The sequence below is a fragment of the Scyliorhinus torazame genome, chromosome 1 (genome assembly GCF_047496885.1).
Source record: "Scyliorhinus torazame isolate Kashiwa2021f chromosome 1, sScyTor2.1, whole genome shotgun sequence".
Lineage (NCBI taxonomy): Eukaryota > Metazoa > Chordata > Chondrichthyes > Carcharhiniformes > Scyliorhinidae > Scyliorhinus > Scyliorhinus torazame.
In genome coordinates, this window is record NC_092707.1 from 258,065,535 (window position 1) to 258,090,932 (window position 25,398).

Here is a 25,398-nt window from a genome sequence, read left to right on the forward strand (position 1 = left end):
GCTGAGTGTCATTTTTTGAATTCATTCATGGGAGGTGGGCTCTGCTGGCTGGGCCAGCATTTGTTGCCCATTCCTAATTGCCCTTGAACTGAGTGGTTAGCGAGGCCATTTAAGAGTCAATCACATAGCTGTGGATCTGGAGTTACATGTGGGCCAGACTAGGCAAGGATGGCTGATTTCCTTCCCTAATGTACATTAGCAATCCGGATGGATTGTTAAAGACAATCATCAATGGTTTCATGGCTTTCATTAAACTTTTAATTCCAGATATGTCTGGAGCACAGACTCCCCTGAGGAAGTAAAACGTTAAGCATAATTAGGGAGTTTCAACTAATGCCATCCTCTGCACATGATCTCCAATGGACACTTGGCAGATGCCTTGCCAGAGATCAGGAATACTGGGTCTGCCTGTCCCTTTGGTGAAGAAAGTGTGTAGTACAGGGTTTCAGACTAGCATAAAATGCTGCAGCATATGGGAGATGGCAAATCGACTTTTACGTTTAAATATTGATTTAATTCAGTCTAAACTAATTGGGATTTTGTATTTCGCTGTATGAGTTTTGGGTTTCTCCACCCATTTAAGTGGTCTCAAGTCGAAAACAGATGAATTGAATGACCATAATCCAATGCTCATTTTTAACTGCAACACAAAAATAATGGTGGAGATACGGCATTTTCTTTTCAAAGTTATAAAGTGTAGCAATATGGTGAAGAAAACACCTGCAACAAGCCTACAACACCACACTTGGAAGTTTTAATAGAGAGCCACAGGGCACTCTCACGATCTGTCACATACAGCAACAGGTTTAGCCACGAATGCCAAATAAGGGAAGCAGCTTGCTATAGCTAGAGCTGAGCAAACCCATAATCAGCAATCCACCTCTCGTCATGAATGGTGGTGGACAATCAAACAACTAATGGGAGGTGGCTCTATGAACATCCTTATCCTCAATGAGGGCAGAGCCCAGCATGCCATTGCAAAAAAACAAGGTACAAACATCTGGAACCACATTTAGCCAGAAATGTCAAGAGAATGATCCATTCATATTGAATTCCTCCTGAGGTCTGCATCATTGCATACGTCAGTCTTCAGCCAATTAGAATCACTCCACATGATATGAAGAAACGGCTGAGCACTCCAGACCCTTTCGAGGCCGTGGCACTGAACAACCTGGCTGAAAAACTGAACACGAGTCCTCTAGTGCTAGCCATGTCTCGAGCCAAGCTGTTCCAGTACAGCTACAACACTGAAAACTATCCAACATTGTGGAAAACTGACCAGTGTCATATCCACAAATAAAGGATTAACCCTCCAATCTTACAAATTACTGCCCCATAGTCAATCATCAGCAAGGTGATGGCAGGTGTCATCAACAACACTAATCAAGCAACATTCATTCAACAGTAGTCTGTTCACGATGACCAGTTTGTTTTCTGCCAGCACCACTCTTTGTTCCAGACTTCACTTGTTATAGTCTTGTCCAAACTTGGACAAGAATTGAACGCAAGAATTGAGAGACGGGTGAAAGCCCCTGATATGAAGGCAGCATTCAACAGTATGGTACTAAGGAGCCTGAGCTAACTGAAGTTAATGGTAATCGGGGCGAAACTCTCTACTGGCCTGAGTATTACCTTACAAAGAAATATGGTTGTGAATGTTGGAGGCCAATCATCACATCCCTAAGATATCACTGCAGGAGTTCCAAAGGGCAGTGCCCTAGGCCCAACCATATTTAGCTGCCTCATCAATGATGTTTCTTTCATTAGAAGGTCAGAAGCAGGATGCTTACTGATGATTGCGGTGTTCAGTTCCATTTGCAACTGCTCTTATTCGATGCCCCCTTGCAGTAAGACCTGAACAACATTCAAACTTGGACTGATTAAGTGGCAAATAAGATTGATGTCACACAAATACCAGGCAATGACCATTTCCAACAACAGAGAATTAAACCATCTCCATTTCTAATTCAGATAGCCAGCCAGTAAGGAATAGGACTGGAGCCTATTCAAACTGCTCTAAAACGCAGCAGGAAAATGAATCCTCAGTTCATCCCCAACAGTTTAATAAACAATTAAAGCTCTTGACAAATCCACCACAATGGCTTCTTGGGTGTCACCATTGACCAGATACTTAACTGGACCAGCCACATAAATATTGTGGCTTCAGGAACATGTCAGAGGTTATTCTGCGGTGAGTAACTTACCTCCCGACTCCCTAAAGTCTGTTCATCATCTACAAGGAACCAGTCAGAAGTGTGACGGCATGCACTTACCTAGATTGAGAAGCAGCTCCATAACACTCAAAGAACTTGACACCATCTAGCATAAAGCAGCTATTTGATTGGCATGCCATTCACCATCGTAAACATTCACTCCCTCCACCACGGACCCAACATGGTCACAGTGTGTTATCTACAAAACACACTGCAGCAATTCACCAACAGCATCCTCCAAATCTGCAACCTCTGCCACCTAGAATGACAAGGGCATAGGAACCCAATAACCTGCATGTTCCCCATAGTCCCAAAACAACCTGACTTAGAAATATACCACTGTTCTTTCATGGTCATTGGATCAAAATCCTGAAACTTTCTCTCTATTAACAGTGTGTGTGCACCTATACCGCAAGGACTGCAGTGGTTCAAGAAGGCAGCCCACACCATCTTCTCAATGGTAATTTAGTAATGAGGCAATAAATACTGACTTTCCAGTGATGCCCAATCCTGTGAACAATAATTCTGCCTTTGAGAGTTGAAGTTAATAACATAATTCTAGAGAGATTTCTACAACTAGGTGTGTCAAGCTGTGCTAATAACACTCTCTGTCCTGTGATCCTTTCAATAATTCTATATCTGAAGCTATAATTGAATAATAGCATTTTCTGTATTCACATTAATGGGAATAAATATTTTTAACCTCCAAAGTTATCTGGCACAAATTTTCTTCCTCAACCTCCTTTCCCCCCCACACCCCAATAATACCCAAATCCACCCCAGATGCAGTAACTCTAACAACATGGCTTAGCTTCAACAGCACCACTCTCAATCATTTTCTAAATTTAAAGTACCCAATTTTTCCAATTAAGGGGCTATTCAGTGTGGCCAATCCACCTACCCTGCACATCTTTGGGTTGTGGGGGTGAGACCCATGTGCAAACTCCACACGGACAGTGACCCTGGGCCGGGTCGAACCTGGGTCCTCAGTGCTGAGGTAGCAGTGCTAACCACTGTGCCACCTTGCCGCCCACTCTCAATCTTTCTGACGTCAACTGTACTTTGATTGTGAGGGGTATTACTAATTTAGTGCCTCAGTAAAGCCATTGAGACTTCCTAAATTTCAATTTTATTTTGGGACCCTCTTGGGTCCTAGATGGAAGAGAATCCAGACTAAAATAGACAAACTAATTTACTATTTGACTTATTTTCCTCAAGTTCTAGTTGAATATATGTTGGCTAATGTAATAGAACAAACATTTTCATAGATTTGATTTTCAGTCTGTTACCATACAGTAGACATTTTGCTAAAATGATTGCCATTATCACTCACCTCAAAATAAATTCCTTGTTTAAAGCTCTAAATTCTTTAGCTTTTGATTCAGCAATAATGATAAAATGTTGATCCTCACCGAAATAACCATTTACAAAGAACTTTTAGGGAAAGGGGTGTCTTTTGATATGTTGGGGAAATGCAAATTTCTTAATTTGAACTGAGGTCAAAAATTAAGTTGTAATGAACGACTTTATGAGCGGGATTCTCCCAGCCCCACGCCGGGCCTCCGCATAGCGGAGAATCGGCGCCACTGGCGCCGGTCGCGGGCCGCTCTACGCGGGCGATTCTCCGGCCCGGATGAGCCGAGCGGCCACTCTAAAAAGGCAGAGTCCCGCAAGGGCCGTCCACACCTGGTCGCAGCCGGCGGGAACTCTGCGCGCATGGTCGGGGGGCGGCCTGTGGGGAGGCCTCTGATGGGGCCTCGCCCGCGATCGGGGCCCACCGATCGGCGGGCCAGCCTCTCGCTCCCCGGGCCTATTTTTTTTTTTTTTTTTTTTAAAACTCGCCGGCCCCTGAACTCCCATGCCATGTTGCGTCAGGGCAGGCACGTTGAGGGAGGCCACCGGCATGCACGGATTGGCTTGGCGCACAGTTCGCGCAAGGCTGGGAGGCTGGAACAGCGTGAACTGCTCCAGCGCCGCGCTGGCCCCCTGTAAGGGCCAGAATCGGTACTCCCAGCGGCCCGTTCATGCCGTCGTGAATCGCGACGTGTTTCCGATGGCGTGGACACTCTGCTGCCGAATGGGAGAATCCCACCCAATATGTTTTTGCAATTTGGGATGGGGCACTTCAGATAAGCAGAAAGACTAGAAAAGTAGGGAGAGTTCTCCTTAGAGCATGGGAAGTTAGAGGCAATTTAACAGAGACATTTGAAATCATAAAAGTAAATTACTGCGGTTACTGGAATCTGAAACCAAAGAGAAAATGTTGGAAAATCTAAGCAGGTCTGGTAGAATCTGTCGGGAGAGAAAAGAGCTTACATTTCGGGTCCAGTTCTGAACTCAAAACATTAGCTCTTTTCTCTCCCTACATTTGAAATCATGATGTCTTCAGATAGAATAGGGAGAACCTGTTCCACTTGCTGAATGGTGGGTAACCAGAAAACACAAATTTAAAGTAACTGCCAAAGATGACATGAACTTTTTAAAATGCAGTGAATTATAATGATCTGGAACGCACTGCCTGAAAGAGTGGTGGAAGCTGATTCAATAGTAACTTTCCAAAGGGAATTAGAGGGAGAAATTTGCAGGTTTATGAGGAAAGAGAAGGGGAGTGGAACTAACTGGATACTTCTTTCAATGATCCAACACAGGCATGAGGTGCCAAATGTTGTCCATCTGTGCTGTGTTATAATCCCAGTTGATGTTATAACTGGACGGGAAGATTCCAGGATGGAACCCTGGCTCAAAAGACCTTAATTTTACTTTTTTTTTAAAAAAAAGTGGAGGAACAGAGTCACAGAACTGCAAATTAGTTTTAACAGGAAAAAAAACATTAAACATGAAAAAACATTTTTAAAAAGGCGATACGATTTTCCCATACTCCTCCTCCTTTCCCCTCTCCCCCTTTAGCTTAACAATTACACACAGATTTTATGATTAACACGGAATACAAAGTACATCTTGATCTATAATGATCTCATTAAAACAAAGTCCCTTTTAAGCACACAAGATGACTGTGTCAAATACACTCTCCACATGAACCCATGAACCACAAGGGAATATTTGTGGATGTCTCCTCAGAATCCCCCCAGATGATTCACACACGAGTTTCCACTCCCAAAAATACATTTTAAAATCTTCTTTCACAATTACACTTTCCCTGAGCGATTTCCATTCCAAAATCTAGATCAGGTTTTCAAAATGGCACTTTTAAATAAGCTTCCGTTCTACTTTTAACAGCGAATTCAGTCTACAATTTTACCTCAACCCCTTTCGGATTTTTTTGTCTTAACTACTTTTACACAAATTCAGAGATCTAGCCATTGATTTCCATAGTTATTTTAACTCATGTTCCAAGTGCTGTAGTCAAATCTCACACACCGGAAAATCATGCCAGATATCTTCCTGGTTCTCAGCCTTCTTCTCAGCTCTGTCTGTCTTTACTGAACAGTGCTCTGTTCTAGTTCCTTTTAACCTCTGATTTATTGGAAACTTCTTCTAATTTCTCCAGTTTCCTTAACTACCTCTTCAGATCCCTGTATTTTTCTTCACCATCACTCGTGGTATGGCTTCTCTTCCAGCCAAGCGGGGAGAGATGTTCCCCTCTAGCCTTTTAAACCAACTGCTTCTAGCAGAGCTGAGAGAGTTGCTTTCTCTCTCACTACCCTTCTTCAACTGCCCACAAATTAGATAAACAAAGCTTAAAAGCTTCTCTCTTTTACATGGCTCCAGTTGCTAAGCAACACCCATATGCCTATGCCTTTTATTTATTCTTCATGCTGTAGCCCTCTCTAAGCACAATAGAAACACAGTTGGAACTTAACCAACCCCGACATATACAAATATGTCCAGCATGAATCTAACAAAAAGGTTTAACCCTTTCAGGTACACAAACATTAAATTAAACCCACTTAAAACTAGATCTTATTTCTAATGCTTACCAATCCAAATATAAATCCATTAAAACTACTTTTGTTTTCCTAATTGCAGTAAGATTTTATGAATTCAGTAGGACATCAACCTTTGGGGTGTTAAGCAGTCTTTAAATTCCTCAAATACATACTTATTATCCGTAGTAGTTTACAAAAGTATTAATTCAACCAAAGCTCTTTCATTTATTCCATTAATACTGTGTATATATTGGTTAACTTTGAATTTTAAAAGTAACTGACTAAACAATCAGAATCAAAATTGCTCAATATATTCTTGTTTAGCAATACAGATATGAAATACTCAAAATAAAGTTTCTACTAGAGCAAATATAAGCTAATTGTGTGTACTGGAAGGTTAACTACAATATTTTCTTGCATACCTTCATTAATATTTAACATAGCCTCAGACTCTCAAAATTCAGAGCTTGCAATGGATACTTTTGCCAAAAATGTGAACTGAACGAAATAGATATCAATGAAGGGAATACCAATTACATTTGTGCCTACACTTCTCAGTATGCCAGTTTGAGGATATGCAAGTGTGTAGAAATCTCCCAACATGTACTAGTGCAATAGGCAGTCCAACTGGAAGTGTCTCTTTCCTCGGGCTATAACAATGTGTGGCTTTGATTTGCCAAAATGTTTAGAAACAAGCTTAGAACAAATTTTATGTAGCTATTTTCAAGGGTTTTTTTTTACTGCAGAGGGAAAGATAGTAAAAATGTGAATGGAAATGTGTGTGGGAGAGACAAACAGACAAATAGCAATACAAAAAAAAGCAGAAAGATAGTTATAGGAAGTTTTTTCTCTGTCCAATACATAGGAGATCAACTTTTGTATAATATACTGTGCTACATCTGCAATGCTCCATTCATTATAATAGTGTAATGCTGGATCTCACTGAGTTAAATCACAGGAGATCTGCTGGTGTAATTGATAAAATACAAAAGATCTCAAAAAAGGACTAAGCACACTACTGCCATTCAATCGGCAATTTGGTCAAGTGTACACTTATCCTCTAGCAGTACACAAATGTATCAATTCAAATAAAGTTCATCCACAGATACCATGCATTTTAAAAATTGGCCTAGTCACTGAGGGTTGGCAATTTCACTGCGACTCAGAAGAATACCATTCTACACATATAGCACGACTATCCCTGCCCACTAAATATTATGAATAACTCATTGCTCCTGATAATGATCCAAAGATGGGTTTATTGGAATTCCCACTGGAAGTTAAAAGTCCACAACATTATTGCAATATTTCCAACAAATGACCCAAATCAATATCACAAGTGGAAAAGTATTGAAGTACAACTCTCATTTAGTTAACACAGACCTCGAGAGGGAAAAAAAGATGAGATTCCACAATGAATTGTAATGTATAATGAGACGCAGAGTTTGCAGATGCATGCAAGAGGGGAATGAGTTGTGATTTTAAAAATGCTTCTGGGTAAATCTGTCCAATGAAGTTTTTAAAAATGTAATCTGGACTTGATATGCAAGCCCTTTTCACCTGAACAGGGCCTAAATTTTCATTGCAGATCAGCCTTTAGGCTTTTTCCCTCCTCAAAAAAAAACATTTTCTGCACCTGGGCCACAATTCAGGACACCAGCTGCACTGATTGATCCATCATCGATCAACCCACCCAATACAGCACAAACTCTCTGTTCAGAAAATTAGACACTTTCCTTTTTAGGCTTTCTATTTAAAGAATCAAAATATATTCATTCAAAAGTGCCTGCAATTTGATTTTTGTTTTATCAAACTGCTCTGAAATAAAGTAAACAAATCAAAATCAGAAAGTAGGAATTGTGATTGAACATTTCTGAGAACACTGATCTTTCCCATTTTGATTGTAACCATGGCCACAATATTAACATTAAAGCGGCCTCCACACAGGTGGGCGGAATTGCATGGGAAAATCCAGATGTCAACAAAGCAAGCTGGAGTCTACAAATTTGACTCAACTGTACCAATTAATTTATTCTTCTGGGTTGTGCAAATTCCAAGTTGTGCAATGAATATATGTTCTTGCATAGTGTCATTTTAGCTGCATCTAATGGGTCAGTGCAAAAATTAAAATTGGAGATGTTCCAAATGGATGTAACATATAGAGCAAGAGCATCACCCAGATTTAAAGATACCTCACTGGAATTTTGACTGGCTGCATTTAGAAAGAGGATAGTCTTGCTTATCCCCAGCAATGAGTTAAGAAACTTGCTGCTGTTATGAAGAAGTTCCGTATGTCGAGAAATTGAGCAGACTCGGTATACAGTCCTAGGCCTATAATTTAGGAGAATGAGAGGTCATCTAAATAAACTAAAATTCTTAAGAGGCTTTACAGGGTAGATGCTGGGAGGATGTTTCCTCTGACTGAGGATTTTAGAACAAGGGGCCACAGGCTCAGAATCAAAGATTGGTCAATTAGGTCTGAGATAAGGAGAAATTTCTTCACTCAAAAGGTTATGGATCTTTGGAATTAGGTATCCCAGAGAACTTTGGTTACTCAATGATTCAATATTCAAGACAGAGATTGATAGATTGTTGGGAACTAAGGGAATTAAAGGATACAGGCAAGTCGAGTTGAAGTAGATGGTCAGTGGAATAAGTTCAAAGGGCTTAATGACCTACTCTTAATTCTGATGTTTTGAAGGTGTGGTTGGACGTAGCGGAGATGGATTTCACATCCCCTCTAATGCATGGCCACCAGGGAGCTGGTCTATCTGTAGCAGGATGAAGTCTTGCTACTCCCCTGATGTAACGCCCTCAGCTTGCAGAAGTTTCAAGAGATCAAGGAAGCTGAGCCTCTGTAAACCCTGTGACATAGGAGCACCTCCTGCAACCTGGCTCCCTCCCTCATGCATGGACTGATCCCACCAAAGCACACCATCGCTGCCATATGTAGTAATGGTCTTATACTTCTGATGTATTGTCAAACATATCCACGACCAATTTCAAATCTTCACAAGCACTCTCCGACAAACTTTTGCCACAAACCTTTGCCAGGAGAATTGAGACAGTAGCTTCAATAATTGAGATTTGATACAAATGGGTTTAAATACCCACCTGAACTTCTGCTCAAACCTGCCTCAGTTTCCTTGGTCAATTTTCCAAGCTCTGGGAAACAAATGCTGCAAAGTAAAATTTGCAGTATTACAATCCCAGATGAGACCCCGGCAAATGGCTAGGATACTGGACAGAAACCCCAATATTTAATTTTAATTTTATAAGATTGTGAGGAAAGAACACCTCACCCCAGGAGTGATTGCACAAATAAATAAGGATATGGTATTTTAAAAGAAACTTTATTAATAACAGTTAACATCACACCATAAAAGCTTACAATTACCCCTAAACAATGCTACTCAATAAAGTGAATACAATACCCTTAACTGCTATCTTTATTCTCACTCAAACAAGAAATACCATCTCAGCTCTCAATCCACTTTAACTACCATTAGCACATAGGAATACCTATTGTACAGAGATGTTTTTTAAGAGAGATCTTGTGCCACTGAAAAGCTCGCCTCCTGTCAGAACCCCATGCAGAAACTCTGGCTGTATTTCTTCAGAAGCTGTTTCTGTTCACCTTCTAATCAGACAAGTCTGAACTGCTTTGAAAGATGCTAATATGTCTACCTAACTGCAGAGAGCAAACTGCTTGACTTCTGCTCACAGCTTCAACTAACTCAAAACTGACCTATGTTTCCTGCAATATGCCTAATACCTTGGCTCCACCCAGTAACAATGTCATCTTACCAAGCTGAAATCTAATTAACTCCACAGTGACGCCCCTCGATGTAAACAAAATTGCATTAGCCCAATCGTTTTAAGATGGTTTCATTGACTCCTGGCTCCCAAAACCTTTAAAATTAGCCATGATGTGGAGATGCCGGCCTTGGACTGGGGTGAGCACAGTACCAAGTCTTACAACACCAGGTTAAAGTCCAACAGGTTTGTTTCGATGTCACTAGCTTTCGGAGCGCTGCTCCTTCCTCAGGTGAGGAAGGTTCACCTTCCTAAAATTAGGATTATTTTAAAACATGACTGCAACTGTGAAATACTAATTCAGGTGTTTAACTCCAAATAACTATAATACAAAATACCTGAAAATCCAACATTCATCACAGCAGCCAAGTTGAAAACAATTTTAAAATGTCTCGTTAAGGACTAAGGAAGTTAACTGCACCATGAACTACAGGCCCATCCAATTAGAAAATCCTCGAGCAGCTTTCTGCTGGCATCCAAATCTGTTGAACAGGTTGTTGTTCTGGTTCAAAAATCAATTATTTTTATCCTGGCCTCAGCTCTTGTGAACTGAAATTCACCAGCTTCTCACTGGTTATTTTTAGCATATTTTTCCCCACCTTTAGGTCCCCAAATCGTGTTGCTGGTCATCAAATCCTCCTTCAAATACAAGACCAAAACAGTATGGACTATGGACGTCTCTGCACTAAGAGTCAACCAAATTGCATGATCGCTCACCATCTGAATAGCAACTGCTGCTTGCAAAGCAGTGCTGGCTCATAGTTCTTTATCTATTCCCCAAATTGAAATCTATCCATTTTCGAGAAATGCTCCATCTTGTGGCTCAGCCAAGTACTGGTGAACTCACTAAACTGTGCACATTTCAGTTAGTAGCCACCATCAGAAATCAAGCTCATTGCTTTTACGCATGAATGATACTACCTATTGGGTTATAGGATTTTATCTTTATGGATATATGATAGATAAAAGTCTGTTAACAAGAAAACCTAAAACATTTTGTTTACCTGTAGATCGGCAAGTGCTGGCTGTTTGGTCCTTGTTGGCTGTTTGGTCCGAGGCCCTTTAAGAGGTCTTTTGGCTGACAGTACTTTCTGTTGAGGAATCATTTTATTGCTGCCTGTTGCAGTGGAATAAAACAGTTTCTTTAAATTTGCAGACTGTATAGAGTGCAGAGACTGGTTATGCACCATTTGCACACAAACTGTCCATTTCCATTGTAGATAGCATGGTGCCAGCTGATGGTCAGATAGTTTTCCATCTAGGCGCTTCCATGGGCTGCACAGGGCATTTCTCTGATAAAAGCTGTGGGGCCGAATCCTGGGCTGCTGAATACTTCCCAGAGGGGATCTCAAACAGAAAGTTCTTTCCATCAAGAATGGAGATTGCACCAAGGCTCGGAGCAATCTAACAGCCATGGCTAACGGACAGTCAATCTAAAGAGAGAAAAATACAGATTATTTTGGAGAACTTGTATTCATCACAATGGAACCAGTGTTGCTGTTTCTGATCACTTCCATCCCATGAGCTCTCATCATTTATCTGTCAATAAAAAATAAAAGCCCCAGCAGAAAGAAATAGAGCACAATACAGGGCGCCCAGGGCAGACAGCAACACTAAGAGGAGAACTAAACTACCAGTGTGGGAAGGGGGAGGGGAGGGAGGCGGGACATCATGTAAAAACCATTGTAAATAAGACACAAACTTGTTTGTAAATACCGGATACACATGACCGGTTACTCTGTAAAAATTGGAAAACACCAATCAAAATTAAAAAAATTTTTTTTTTTTTTTTTTTTTTAAGTAAAATCCTCTTTAAAGTAGGAGACAAGTCACAAATTAAATAGACATTTGTTACTGATACAAATCAATAAATTCCTCTGAACTGCTGAGTAATCACCAAATGTATTACATTTAAATGAGGCCTCATAGGATGATTAACTGTCTGCCTTTCTCTGTATCATTATATCAAAGTGTACCTAGCCATATCATCCAAATATGTTTGATTTGGATAGTTACCTTCTTGCAGATTGGGCAAAATAAAATCCTGATATATTAAAAATACAATCCTTATTCTCAGTGCACTGGTTTATGCCAACAAAATAAATTAAATCCAAATGTTATCATGAATTTGCAGCATTCTCACCATTTTCCCGTGAAAACTGAAAGCCAACAGACTTTCTCAAGTGTAAAATATTTCTGTAGTGTACACCAGGTCACTTCTTATTTTAAAACTTAAAGTACCCAATTATTTTTTTTCCCCCAATTAAGGGGCAATTTAGCATGGCCAATCCACCTAACCTGCACATCTTTTTGATTTGTGGGGGTGAAACCCATGCAGACACGGGGAGAATGTGCAAACTCCACACGGACAGTGACCCAGGGCCAGGATTCGAACCCGGGCCCTCATCGCTGTAGTCCCAGTGCTAACCACTGCGCTACCGTGCTGCCCTATCCAGGTCACTCCTTAACGGAGCGTCATAACAGTGCTCAAGCTACTGGGTCTACATCTGGATGGCTGAACAAGATATTTCTACACAATAGTGCAACTGAAATTGGGAACATGGGTACAAACATACAGATTCAGAGCAGGGGTAGGCCATTCAGCCCCTCAAGCTTGGCCTGCCATTCAATAAGATCATGGCTGATCTGATTGTGGTCTCAACTTCACATTCCTTCATATCCATTGATAACCTTTCACTCCCTTGCTAGTCAAGAATCTATCTACCTGTCTGAAATATTTAATGACCCTCCTCAACCACTCTATGGGAAGAGAGTTTCAAAGACTCATGACGCTCAGAGAAAAAATTCTCCTCAGCTAAGTCTTAAATGGGAGACCCGTATTTTTACATTATGTTCCCTAACTCTAGTTTCTCCCACAAGGGAAAACCTACTTTCAGCATCTATCCTGTCAAGTCCTCTTAGGATTCTGTATGTTTCAATAGGAACACCTCGGATTCTTCTAAACACCAATGGAAACAGACCCAACATGTCCAAACCTGTTCTTCAAAAGAAAACCCCTCCATCCCAGATATCAGTCGAGTGAACCTTCTTTGAACTGCCTCTAACCCACTTATGCTTTCTTAAGGAGACCGAAACTGTATAGTTCTCCAGACGTGGTCTCACCAACATCCTATACAACTGTAGCAAAACATCCCTATTTTGATATTCCATTCCCTCTGTAACAAATGCCAACATTTATTTTTGCCTTCCTAATCATTTGCTATACTAACTTTTTGTGATTCATGTAAAAGGATATACAGATCCCTCTGTACCAGTGCTCTGCTATCTCTCTTCAGTTAAATAATATATTGCTTTTCTATTCCTGCCAAAGTGGACAATTTCACATTGTCCCACATCATACTCCATCTGCCAATTTTCTACCCACCCACTCAACCTATTTTTATCCGTTTGCAGATTCTTTAAGTCCTCTTCACAACTTACGTTCCTACCAATTTTTGTCATCAGCAAACTTAGCTACTATACATTCGATTCCATTATCTAAGTCATTGATATAAATTTTAAATTGTTGAGGCCTCAGCATTGATCTCAGTCGCATTGCACTCATCACCCATCTTGCCAACTGCAAAATGACTTATTCATGCCTACTATTTCCAATCCTTTATCCATGCTAAAATGTTACCCCTTACATCCTGAGCTCTTTTTTGTGTAGTAATCTTTGATGTGGCACCTTGTCAAATTACTTCTGGAAACCTCAATTCAGCACACTCACAGGTTCCACTTTATCGATGTTGCTTATTACTTCTTCAAAGAACTCCAATAAATTAGTCAAACATGAGAACTTAAGTGCCCTGCTATAACTACCTTAATAATAGATTCCAGCATTTTCCCTATAACAGATGTTAAGTTAAGTTTTTTGTCTCCCTCCTTTCTTGAATAGAGTCGTCGCATTTTCTATTTTCCAATCCGATGGGACATTTTCAGAATATAGGGAATTCTAGAAAATTTACTTTCCCAGCATCCACTTCTTTCAAGACCCTTGGATGAAGTCCATCAGGACCTGGGATCTTGTCACCCTTTAGTTCGAATAATTTCCTCAGTACTCGTCCCCAGATGATTGTAATTGTTTTTAGTTTCCCCCGTCCCTTTCATCTCCTCATTCACGATTATTTCTGGGATGTTATTTCCTTTGCATTACAGTGAAGACAGTTGCAAAACAGCTGTTCAATTCATTTGCGATTTCCTTATTTTTCATTTAAATTCCCCGGACTCACCTTAGCTAGCCATGGATGGTACATCCTTCCCTTAAGAGTATTCTTTCTTACTATCATGTAACTTTTCTGAGTATTCCGAAATATCTCCTGAAATGTCTGCCACGATATCTCTACTGATCCATCTCTTACCTTAATTTTCCAGTTCCCTTCAGCTAGCTTTGTTTTCATGCTCCCTCAAACTATATGTGAAATTTCAATCATGTTGTGATCACTAGAGGCGCCTTCACTATGAGGTCACTAATTAATCCAGTCTCATTGCACATTATCAGATCTTGCATAGCCTGCTCTCAGGTTGTTTCTACAACGCCCTGCTCGGAGAAACTGCCCTGGAGATACTCTATAAAATTACCACACTACCTTTGCCAATCTGATCTGTCCAATCTACATGCAGATTTAAATCACCCATGATTATCATTATACCTTTTTCCACAAACACCCATTATTTTTTCCTGTAAACCCAGTCCTACAGTGTGGCCGCAATAAACCACGTCCATAAATGTTTTATTACCTTTACTATGTCTCATCACTACCCACACTGATTCTATATCATGATCTCCAGAACTACATGATCTCTCTCCATTGTACCAATGTCATTCTTTATTAACAGAGTTACCCCACCACCTTTTCCTAGCTTCCTGGCCTTCCTAAATGTCATATATATTCAGGTCCTAGTCCGTGTCATCTTGCAACCATGCACCTCCAAAGGCTATCAGACCATATATTTATTTCTATTTGGGTGCCAATTCATCCATTTTGTTATGAATGCAACATGCATTCAGATCAAGCATTTAGTTCTGCCTTTTTAATTTTTTTCAGCCATACTTGCTCACTCTTAGTTTTGTGCATTCTGTCCCTTCCTGCCATGCTATGATCACTATTTCTTACTGATACCGTTTACTCTTCAATTTATCATGTCTTCCAAAACTTGATCACTTGCCCTCATTATTTAGTTTAAGGGAAGCCCTCCCCATCATGCCATTTACATGACTCACAAGAACTCTGGTCCCAGCACAGTTCAGGTGAAGACTGTCCCAACGGTACAGCTTTCCCCAGTACTGATGCCATGAATTGAAACCCGTTTCTTCCACATCAATCTTTGAGCCATGCACTTAACTCAAATCTGATTTCCCTATGCCAATTTGCTCGTGGCTCACGTAATAATATTGAGATTATTACCTTTGAGGTTCTGCTTTTTAATTTAGCCCCTAGCTACTCATACTCCCTCAGCAGAACTTCTTTCCTAGTTCTAACTATGTTGTTGGTACCCACTCGCAGCCACACTCTTCTGTCCCTGACCAACAAATCAGAAGTCCCTAACCTAAAGGGTGTGTCTGCCTCCTGGAATAAAGTGTCCAAGTAATTTTCCCTCCCTGATGCATCGCAGTATCTGCAGGTCAGTCTCGAGCTTAATGAATCGGAGCCAAAGTTCCTCCAGCTGCAGACACTTGCTACAGATGTTTGCCCTGGAAACACAGAGGTATCCAGGAGCTCCCACATCTTGTAGCCGCAACGCAATAAACGTTCATTTATTTATTTCGAATTAACTAATAATTTATACACCCTACTACTTTCAATAAGCTTTACTGCTCCCAGTCCAATTTACTAATAAAGCCTTACAATTCCTAATTATGTTATTACCTGCGTTTTGAAAGACAAAGAAGTAAAATAGCAAAATACTCACCAACCATAGAATAGAATTGAATAATAATAATCTTTATTGTCACAAGTAAGCTTGACATTGCAATAAAGTTACTATGAAAAGCCCCTAGTCGCCACATTCCGGCGATTGTTCGTGGTACACAGAGGGAGAATTCAGAATGTCCAAATTACCTAACAGCACGACTTTAGGGACTTGTGGGAGGAAACTGGAGCACCAGGAGGAAACCCACGCAGACACGGAGAGAACTTGCAGACTCCGCACAGTCAGTGACCAAAGCCGGAATCGAACCTAGGACCCTGGCGCTGTGAAGCAATAGCGCTAACCATTGTGCTACCGTACCTCTTCTCCCTACAGTGCGGAAGGAGGCCATTCAGCCCAGCGAGTCTGTTACCCTGTGGTATCACATTTCATTATTTCTTACACAGTGCCGTTGGCTAAAAGACTCAGCTGCTTTTGATGTCTTGTACCTCCCCCTCTCCTGCTGCTTTCAAGCTCTCGGACCGCTCTTGTTTCCTGCTGCTTTCAAACTTGTACCTCCCCCTCTCCTGCTGCTTTCAAACGGTCAGACTTCCGTCCTTTCCTGCTGTTTACAAACTCTCGGCCCTCTTCCCTCTCCTGCTGCTTTCAAACTCTCGGACGTCTCCCCTCTCCTGCTGCTTTCAAACTCTCGGCCTTCTTCCCTCTCCTGCTGCTTTCAAACTCTCGGCCTTCTTCCCTCTCCTGCTGCTTTCAAACTCTCGGCCCTCTTCCCTCTCCTGCTGCTTTCAAACTCTCGGACGTCTCCCCTCTCCTGCTGCTTTCAAACTCTCGGCCTTCTTCCCTCTCCTGCTGCTTTCAAACTCTCGGCCTTCTTCCCTCTCCTGCTGCTTTCAAACTCGGATGTCTCCCCTCTCCTGCTGCTTTCAAACTCTCGGCCTTCTTCCCTCTCCTGCTATTTTCAAACTCTTGGGCCCTCTTCCCTCTCCTGCTGTTTTCAAACTCTCGGATGTCTCCCCTCTCCTGCTGCTTTCAAACTCTCGGATGTCTCCCCTCTCCTGCTGCTTTCAAACTCTCGGATGTCTCCCCTCTCCTGCTGCTTTCAAACTCTCGGATGTCTCCCCTCTCCTGCTGCTTTCAAACTCTCGGATGTCTCCCCTCTCCTGCTGCTTTCAAACTCTTGGATGTCTCCCCTCTCCTGCTGCTTTCAAACTCTCGGATGTCTCCCCTCTCCTGCTGCTTTCAAACTCTCGGATGTCTCCCCTCTCCTGCTGCTTTCAAACTCTCGGATGTCTCCCCTCTCCTGCTGCTTTCAAACTCTCGGATGTCTCCCCTCTCCTGCTGCTTTCAAACTCTCGGATGTCTCCCCTCTCCTGCTGCTTTCAAACTCTCGGATGTCTCCCCTCTCCTGCTGCTTTCAAACTCTCGGATGTCTCCCCTCTCCTGCTGCTTTCTAACTCTCGGATGTCTCCCCTCTCCTGCTGCTTTCAAACTCTCGGATGTCTCCCCTCTCCTGCTGCTTTCAAACTCTCGGATGTCTCCTCTCCCCTCTCCTGCTGCTTTCAAACTCTCTGCCTCTCCCGCTGCTTTCAAACTCTCGGACCGCTTCCCTCGCCTCCTGTTTTCAAATTCTTAGTCTTCACCCCTCTTGCATTGCTTCTGAACTCGTACATGTTGAATAAAATTGATATGTTGGAACTATAGTCATATTAAGTTATGGGGAAATATTAGTGGATACGGACAAGGAAGATAGGACAGAGATGTTTCTATCACCAGATACTGGTACTAGTATTTTATGTTAAGTCATAGAGGCTAAATATTATCCTATTCTACCTTTTTATTGAAATAGAACCCTCCAACTTTCTTTCCTTAAAGCTAATTAAATCATAAGTTTTTTATAGTATTACAGAACATGGGGTGTCTATACCTACCAAATAACCATAGTCTTAATTCCAAGGATTGGAGCTACTGGCAGTGAGTTTCCTCAGTTCTTGGCAAGGCCATTGGAAGGAGTTTTAAAACAAATTTACAGTCACTGTCAAAAGGACAGAAAAGCATAAACAGTTAAGCGCAAAAGCCATAACAGCAGCAAGGTGAATCTGGCCCCCACTTTAAGTTCACTTCTTATCAATTTACGCTGCATAAGGGCTGAACAGTTTCCACCTTCACTATCTCAGACATATCATCGACATCTCTTGGCAGGATAAAGTCATCAATTCCGAGGTCCTGACTATGCTAATTCCATCAGCATACACTCAATGGCATTTGCTCTAGCTTGGTCTCCAAGGGACCCACATTTCCCTAATCTTTTGAGCACACTAGCAAAAGCTCTTTTAATCAGTTTTTATATTTCTTGCTAGTTTACTCTCTAACTCTATTTAGTGCCTCTACAATGTCTTGAGTCATCCTTTGCTGATTTTAAAAATCTTCCCAATCTTCAGGGTGTAGCCACCTGAGTTGGCCACTTCCCGTCTTAAAATGGAGAACCGCAAAGGCTGAAGGGAAATTAAGCCAACACAGGCAAAAACTAGCAGGTGCAAAGTTTACTGTGTATTAGACTCTGCAAAAACCCAGACAGCATCAATACAAGCAGCCATCTGCATAGTAATGTAGCAGCCATCTACATAGTAATGAGCGATCCCCAGGAACAATCGAAACATATTGGAGGTAAACAAGGCCAAGCCAGACTCCTCGGCGCCAGCAGGAGCCAACACAAAAGAGGTTAACGGACACTTAAAGACCGCCCAACGATCAGGGAATAGCTCCAGTATTGGAGAAATCGAACCAAGCGATTGGAACAAAGTCCAATCACTTGAAACCAGGTTTGGGGTACGCCCCGAAGGGCGGGAAGCCCCTGGGGACTATCAAGTAAAGCCCCCAAGTTCAAATCGTCCTTCTCGACAGGGTCACTCAGCAACATAGAACATAGAACGATACAGCGCAGTACAGGCCCTTCGGCCCACGATGTTGCACCGAAACAAAAGCCATCTAACCTACACTATGCCATTATCATCCATATGCTTATCCAATAAACTTTTAAATGCCCTCAATGTTGGCGAGTTCACTACTGTTGCAGGTAGGGCATTCCACGGCCTCACCACTCTTTGCGTAAAGAAGCTACCTCTGACCTATATCTATTACCCCTCAGTTTAAAGCTATGTCCCCTCGTGCCAGCCATTTCCATCCGCGGGAGAAGGCTCTCACTGTCCACCCTATCTAACCCCCTGATCATTTTGTATGCCTCTAATAAGTCTCCTCTTTACCTTCTTCTCTCCAACAAAAACAACCTCAAGTCCATCAGCCTTTCCTCATAAGATTTTCCCTCCATAACCAGGCAACATCCTGGTAAATCTCCTCTGCACCCTCTCCAAAGCCTCCACGTCCTTCCGATAATGCGGTGACCAGAACTGTACGCAATACTCCAAATTAGGCCGTACCAGAGTTTTGTACAGCTGCAACATGACCTCCTGACTCCGGAACTCAATCCCTCTACCAATAAAGGCCAACACTCCATAGGCCTTCTTCACAACCTTATCAACCTGGGTGGCAACTTTCAGGGATCTATGTACATGGACACCTAGATCCCTCTGCTCATCCACACTTCCAAGAACTTTACCATTAGCCAAATATTCCGCATTCCTGTTATTCCTTCCAAAGTGAATCACCTCACACTTCTCTACATTAAACTCCATTTGCCACCTCTCAGCCCAGCTCTGCAGCTTATCTATGTCCCTCTGTAACCTGCTACTTCCTTCCACACTATCGACAACACCACCGACTTTAGTATCGTCTGCAAATTTACTCACCCACCCTTCTGCGCCTTCCTCTAGGTCATTGATAAAAATGACAAACAGCAACGGCCCCAGAACAGATCCTTGTGGTACTCCACTTGTGACTGTACTCCATTCTGAACATTTCCCATCAACCACCACCCTCTGTCTTCTTTCAGCTAGCCAATTTCTGATCCACATCTCTAAATCACCCTCAATCCCCAGCCTCCGTATTTTCTGCAATAGCCTACCATGGGGAACCTTATCAAACGCTTTACTGAAATCCATATACACCACATCAACTGCTCTACCCTCGTCTACCTGTTCAGTCACCTTCTCAAAGAACTCGATAAGGTTTGTGAGGCATGACCTACCCTTCACAAAGCCATGCTGACTATCCCTGATCATATTATTCCTATCTAGATGATTATAAATCTTGTCTCTTATAATCCCCTCCAAGACTTTATCCACTACAGACGTGAGGCTCACCAGTCTATAGTTGCCGGGGTTGTCTCTACTCCCCTTTTTGAACAAAGGGACCACATTTGCTATCCTCCAGTCCTCTGGCACTATTCCTGTAGCCAATGATGACATAAAAGTCAAAGCCAAAGGCCCAGCAATCTCTTCCCTGGCCTCCCAGAGAATCCTAGGATAAATCCCATCAGGCCCCGGGGACTTATCTATTTTCAGCCTGTCCAGAATTGCCAACACCTCTTCCCTACGTACCTCAATGCCATCTATTCTAATAGCCTGGGTCTCAGCATTCTCCTCTACAACATTATCTTTTTCCTGAGTGAATACTGACGAAAAATATTCATTTAGTATCTCACCTATCTCTTCAGACTCCACACACAACTTCCCATCCCTGTCCTTGACTGGCCCTACTCTTACCCTAGTCATTCGCTTATTCCTGACATACCTATAGAAAGCTTTTGGGTTTTCCTTGATCCTACCTGCCAAATACTTCTCATGTCCCCTCCTTGCTCGTCTTAGCTCTCTCTTTAGATCCTTCCTCGCTACCTTGTAACTATCCATCGCCCCAACTGAAACTTCACACCTCATCTTCACATAGGCCTCCTTCTTCCTCTTAACAAGAGATTCCACTTCTTTGGTAAACCACGGTTCCCTCACTCTACACCTTCCTCCCTGCCTGACCGGTACGTACTTATCAAGAACACGCAGTAGCTGATCCTTGAACAAGCTCCACTTATCCAGTGTGCCCAACACTTGCAGCCTACTTCTCCAACCTATTCCCCCCAAGTCACGTCTAATGGCATCATAATTGCCCTTCCCCCAGCTATAACTCTTGCCCTGCGGTGTATACTTATCCCTTTCCATCATTAACGTAAACGTCACCGAATTGTGGTCACTGTCCCCAAAGTGTTCTCCTACCTCCAAATCCAACACCTGGCCTGGTTCATTACCCAAAACCAAATCCAACGTGGCCTCGCCTCTTGTTGGCCTGTCAACATATTGTGTCAGGAAACTCTCCTGCACACATTGCACAAAAAACGACCCATCTAATGTACTCGAACTATATCTTTTCCAGTCAATATTTGGAAAGTTAAAGTCTCCCATAATAACTACCCTGTTACTTTCGCTCATATCCAGAATCATCCTCGCCATCCTTGCCTCTACATCCCTAGAACTATTAGGAGGCCTATAGAAAGCTCCCAACAGGGTGACCTCTCCTTTCCTGTTTCTAACCTCAGCCCATACTACCTCGGAAGATGAGTCCCCATCTAGCATCCTCTCCGCCACCGTAATACTGCTCTTGACTAGCAGCGCCACACCTCCCCCTCTTTTGCCTCCTTCTCTGAGCTTACTAAAACACCTAAACCCCGGAACCTGCAACATCCATTCCTGTCCCTGCTCTGTCCATGTCTCCGAAATGGCCACAACATCAAAGTCCCAGGTACCAACCCATGCTGCCAGTTCCCCTACTTTATTTTGTATACTCCTGGCATTGAAGTAGACACACTTCAAACCACCTATCTGAACACTGGCCCCCTCCTGCGACGTCAAATCTGTGCTCCTGACCTCTATACTCTCTTTCTCCCGTACCCTAAAACTACAATCCAGGTTCCCATGCCCCTGCTGCATTAGTTTAAACCCCCCCCAAAGAGCACTAACACATCTCCCCCCCAGGATATTTGTGCCCCTCAGATTCAGATGTAGACCATCCTGTCTGTAGAGGTCCCACCTTCCCCAGAAAGAGCCCCAGTTATCCAGAAATCTGAATCCCTCCCGCCTGCACCATCCCTGTAGCCACGTGTTTAAATGCTCTCTCTCCCTATTCCTCATCTCACTATCACGTGGCACGGGCAACAACCCAGAGATAACAACTCTGTTTGTTCTAGTTCTGAGCTTCCATCCTAGCTCCCTGAAAGCCTGCCCGACATCCTTGTCCCCTTTCCTACCTATGTCGTTAGTGCCAATGTGGACCACGACTTGGGGCTGCTCCCCCTCCCCCTTAAGGACCCGGAAAACACGATCCGAGACATCACGTACCCTTGCACCTGGGAGGCAACATACCAAACGTGAGTCTCTCTTGCTCCCACAAAATCTCCTATCTGTGCCCCTGACTATCGAGTCCCCAATTACTAATGCTCTGCTCCTCTCCCCCCTTCCCTTCTGAGCAACAGGGACAGACTCCGTGCCAGAGGCCCGTACCCCATGGCTTACCCCTGGTAAGTTCCCCCCCCCCACCAACAAGTATCCAAAGCGGTATACTTGTTTCTCAGGGGAACGACCGCAGGGGATCCCTGCACTGACTGCTTCTTCCCAGTCCCTCTTACAGTTACCCATCTATCTCCAATCTTTGGTGTAACTAATTCCCTGAAGCTGCTATCTATGACCCCCTCTGCCTCCCGAATGATCCGAAGTTCTTCCAACTCCAGCTCCAGTTCCCTAACTCGGTCTTGGAGGAGCTGGAGATGGCAGCACTTCCTGCAGGGAAAATCAGCAGGGACACTAACGGCATCCCTCACCTCAAACATCCTGCAGGAGGAACATTGCACTCCCTTCCCTGCCATCCCTCTAACTTTCAACCAAGATCTGGCTAACAAATAAATTTTTTAAAAAAATAATAATATAACATGGTACTTACCTCACACCAATGGGTTTTATTAATAGGTTAGAGGAGGAGGGCGGGTGGGAGACACTACACGTGTAGTGTCTCGGGTTTCCTCTCCACCAGAATTTATTGGTGAGGGGAGGGGGGGAAACCTTCCCAGAAGTCCGCGAAGCATCTCCTGAGAGTGAACTGTCCGGCGGCCTCCAAGAAAGTAAGTCTCAAGTCAACGCTCGCTACGAGATAGGCACTCCTAGCTACCAGTCCATACCAGCTTTTGAATCCTGCAGACTCGGGACCTGAAAGAAAGGCCATTTGTTCCCTTGACCTGGTGGGCCAGTCCGAAGCTAAGTATAGGCCTGTTAGTGATAGAATTAGCCTAGAAAGTAGAGTTTATGCATGAGTAGCGATTTACTGCATGTAATAAATGTGTATTGATTTGAATCTTACTAATTGGTGTGTTGAGTTATTGATCATTACTTGAATGTGAACCCAGTGGTGGTATCATAAAGATACCTGGCGACTCTAGAGCAAAGGTTATAAAACAGCCAATTGAACCAACCAAAAGTTAGCAACAAGGGTTACTACTCTTTTTGCCAATACTGTAAGTCTTTTCTTTTAATCTAATCCTACCTGCAACTTCTCTATTGTTTGGATCACTTTTCAATGCACTTTTTAATATCTCAAGTGAATGGATATTCATTGAGAATTATAAATTATATTTTTAAATATTTGCTTATCTACTGTCATATTTTAACATCTCATTTATTAATCTATTTTAGGCAATTCATCTCACATCTCTGTAATTGGCCTTGTTTACATTTAAAACACTGGCTTTATCTTAACCACATCACTTGAACATGAAATTGTGTCATATTCTAATAGCTCGTCACAGGATCCTTTGTTACTAAATTAACCTTGTTTCATTACACAGCAAGTCTAAAAAAGACCATTCTCTTGTTGGTATTTCAGAGGAATTTAGGTGTCCTTGAGCAAGTACAGTAACCAATTCAGAGGGCAAATGGTATTTTAACCTTTATTGCAAGGGGTTAGAGTATGAGTAAGAAAGTTTTGTTGCAATTATACAGGGCTTTGGTAGGACGACACCTGAAGTGGCATGTACAGTTTTCATAGAATCAACAGTGCAGAAGGAGGCCATTTGGCCCATCGAGCACCCCACTTAAGCCTACACCTCCACCCTACCCCAGTAACCCCACCTAACCTGCTAATGGTCGCATTCCATGCATTGTTTGGCCTCTTTGAATTTGTCTATATATATGTCTTTCTGGAACACACCCGAGGAAGGAGCAGCGCTCCGAAAGCTAGTGACATCGAAACAAACCTGTTGGACTTTAACCTGGTGTTGTAAGACTTCGTACTAACCTTTTTGGACATTAAGGGGCAATTTAGCATGTCCAATCCACCTAACCTGCCCATCTTTGGACTGTGGGAGGAAACCGGAGCACCCGGAGCAAACCCACACAGACACGGGGAGAACGTTCAAACTCCGCACAGACAGTGACCCAAGCTGGACCCTGGAGCTGTGAAGCAATTGTGCTACCGTGCTGCCCCTTTTGATCTCCTTACCAAGCTGACTTAGAGGTGCAACAAAGGTTCACCAAATTAATATTCATTGGATTTGGGATCCATTTTGTGATCAGGTCGGGTCCAAAATTAATAGTTGATTTTAGATTAAAGTTTTGCAAAACAATTCCAACATACTTTTGTGAACCCCTACAACAAACTACTCAGCTTTCACAGGATTGATCGATGTACACTTTTGACAACTATTGGTAATAAAAAAAATGCATTGACATAGCGTCTTTCATAAACTCACACATCCCAAAGCACTTTGCTGCCAATATGCGAAACTTTTTGAAGTGTAGATGCTTACATGTAGCAGTCAATTGTCCACAGCAAGGACAGCGAACAGCTGTTAGGTAGAGGCCCAAATAATCTGTTATTGGTGATGACTGAAGAGGCATGAAGGGTGGTCAGCGAAGCAGAATTATTTCATTGAATACTCATTTCCAGAGACGGTGGACAGAACCCGAGTGGTACCACCCATCTAAAAGAGTTACAATGCAGCACTTTCCCAATAATGCACGGGTGTGCCAGCCTGGGTGTAACAGACTCCACTACCCGCCGCCGCCTCAGGCGAGAGGCGCTGCCACCTGCGCCCGGGGTGGACAGGTGAGCAGCCGCGCATGTGCAGTGGTTGCAAGTTGACAGGATCCGGCGGCTCCAATTGCCACGGATTGCTGGGTAAGCGCGTTCGCTCGTAGAGGCCCCAATTGATCGACCGGCGCTCGTCCTCCTTCACGCACCTCTGTAGCTGGACTCTTCCTCACAGCCCCGAGCAATACGCTCCGTCCGGCAGCTCCCCTCCTCTCTCACGTACATCCCTACTGCACGCTCACCGACCGTTGGTCCCGAACACGTGCGCAATAACATCGGCGTCACTTCCTGTTGCTTCCTCCTCCCCCTCTTGGATGCTACGGGACAAGATGGCGGAGATGCCGACAACGACGGCACTGGGGGTGGAGGTACCGGATTCGCTTTCGGCAAAGTACACCGGGTGTGTAGTTAAAAGGGACTGACTATACGCGCAACAGATTGTTTCACTCAGTGCGCTGATGGCGAATCGGAAAGCAGGACTGTTAAACTTCCATTTAAAAAGATAACAATCAAAAAAATGTTAAGATAAAAAAAACACGCGGAAGTTTACAGAGTTCACCCCCATCCCGGGGGATTGTTCTTGGCTTCATCCG

General features: G+C 43.0%; 2 protein-coding genes across 12 annotated transcripts in view; one reads left to right on the top strand and one right to left on the bottom strand.

Moving 5' to 3' along the window:
* rmnd1 (required for meiotic nuclear division 1 homolog) overlaps positions 1-25,089 on the bottom strand; it is a 110,735-nt gene extending 85,646 nt beyond the window's left edge. The window contains exons 1-3 of one of the 8 annotated variants that reach the window (XM_072505111.1): positions 24,522-24,879; positions 17,716-17,819; positions 10,921-11,349 (exon numbers count right to left, since the gene is read on the bottom strand). In XM_072505111.1, the coding sequence (XP_072361212.1) occupies positions 10,921-11,331 (411 nt within the window). In that variant the 5' untranslated portion in view covers positions 11,332-11,349; positions 17,716-17,819; positions 24,522-24,879. Of the gene's footprint in view, positions 1-10,515; positions 10,540-10,920; positions 11,350-17,715; positions 17,820-24,464 lie in introns of those variants that run through there. The other 7 variants (XM_072505129.1, XM_072505136.1, XM_072505100.1 and 4 more) reach the window with 7 other exon arrangements.
* armt1 (acidic residue methyltransferase 1) overlaps positions 25,090-25,398 on the top strand; it is a 38,607-nt gene continuing 38,298 nt past the window's right edge. For 2 of the 4 annotated variants that reach the window (XM_072505070.1, XM_072505089.1), the window contains exon 1: positions 25,119-25,205. Coding sequence is in view for 1 of the 4 variants with exons in the window: in XM_072505054.1 (XP_072361155.1) it covers positions 25,120-25,205 (86 nt within the window). In the remaining 3 variants the exon portion in view is untranslated. Of the gene's footprint in view, positions 25,206-25,398 lie in introns of all 4 variants that reach the window. The other 2 variants (XM_072505080.1, XM_072505054.1) reach the window with 2 other exon arrangements.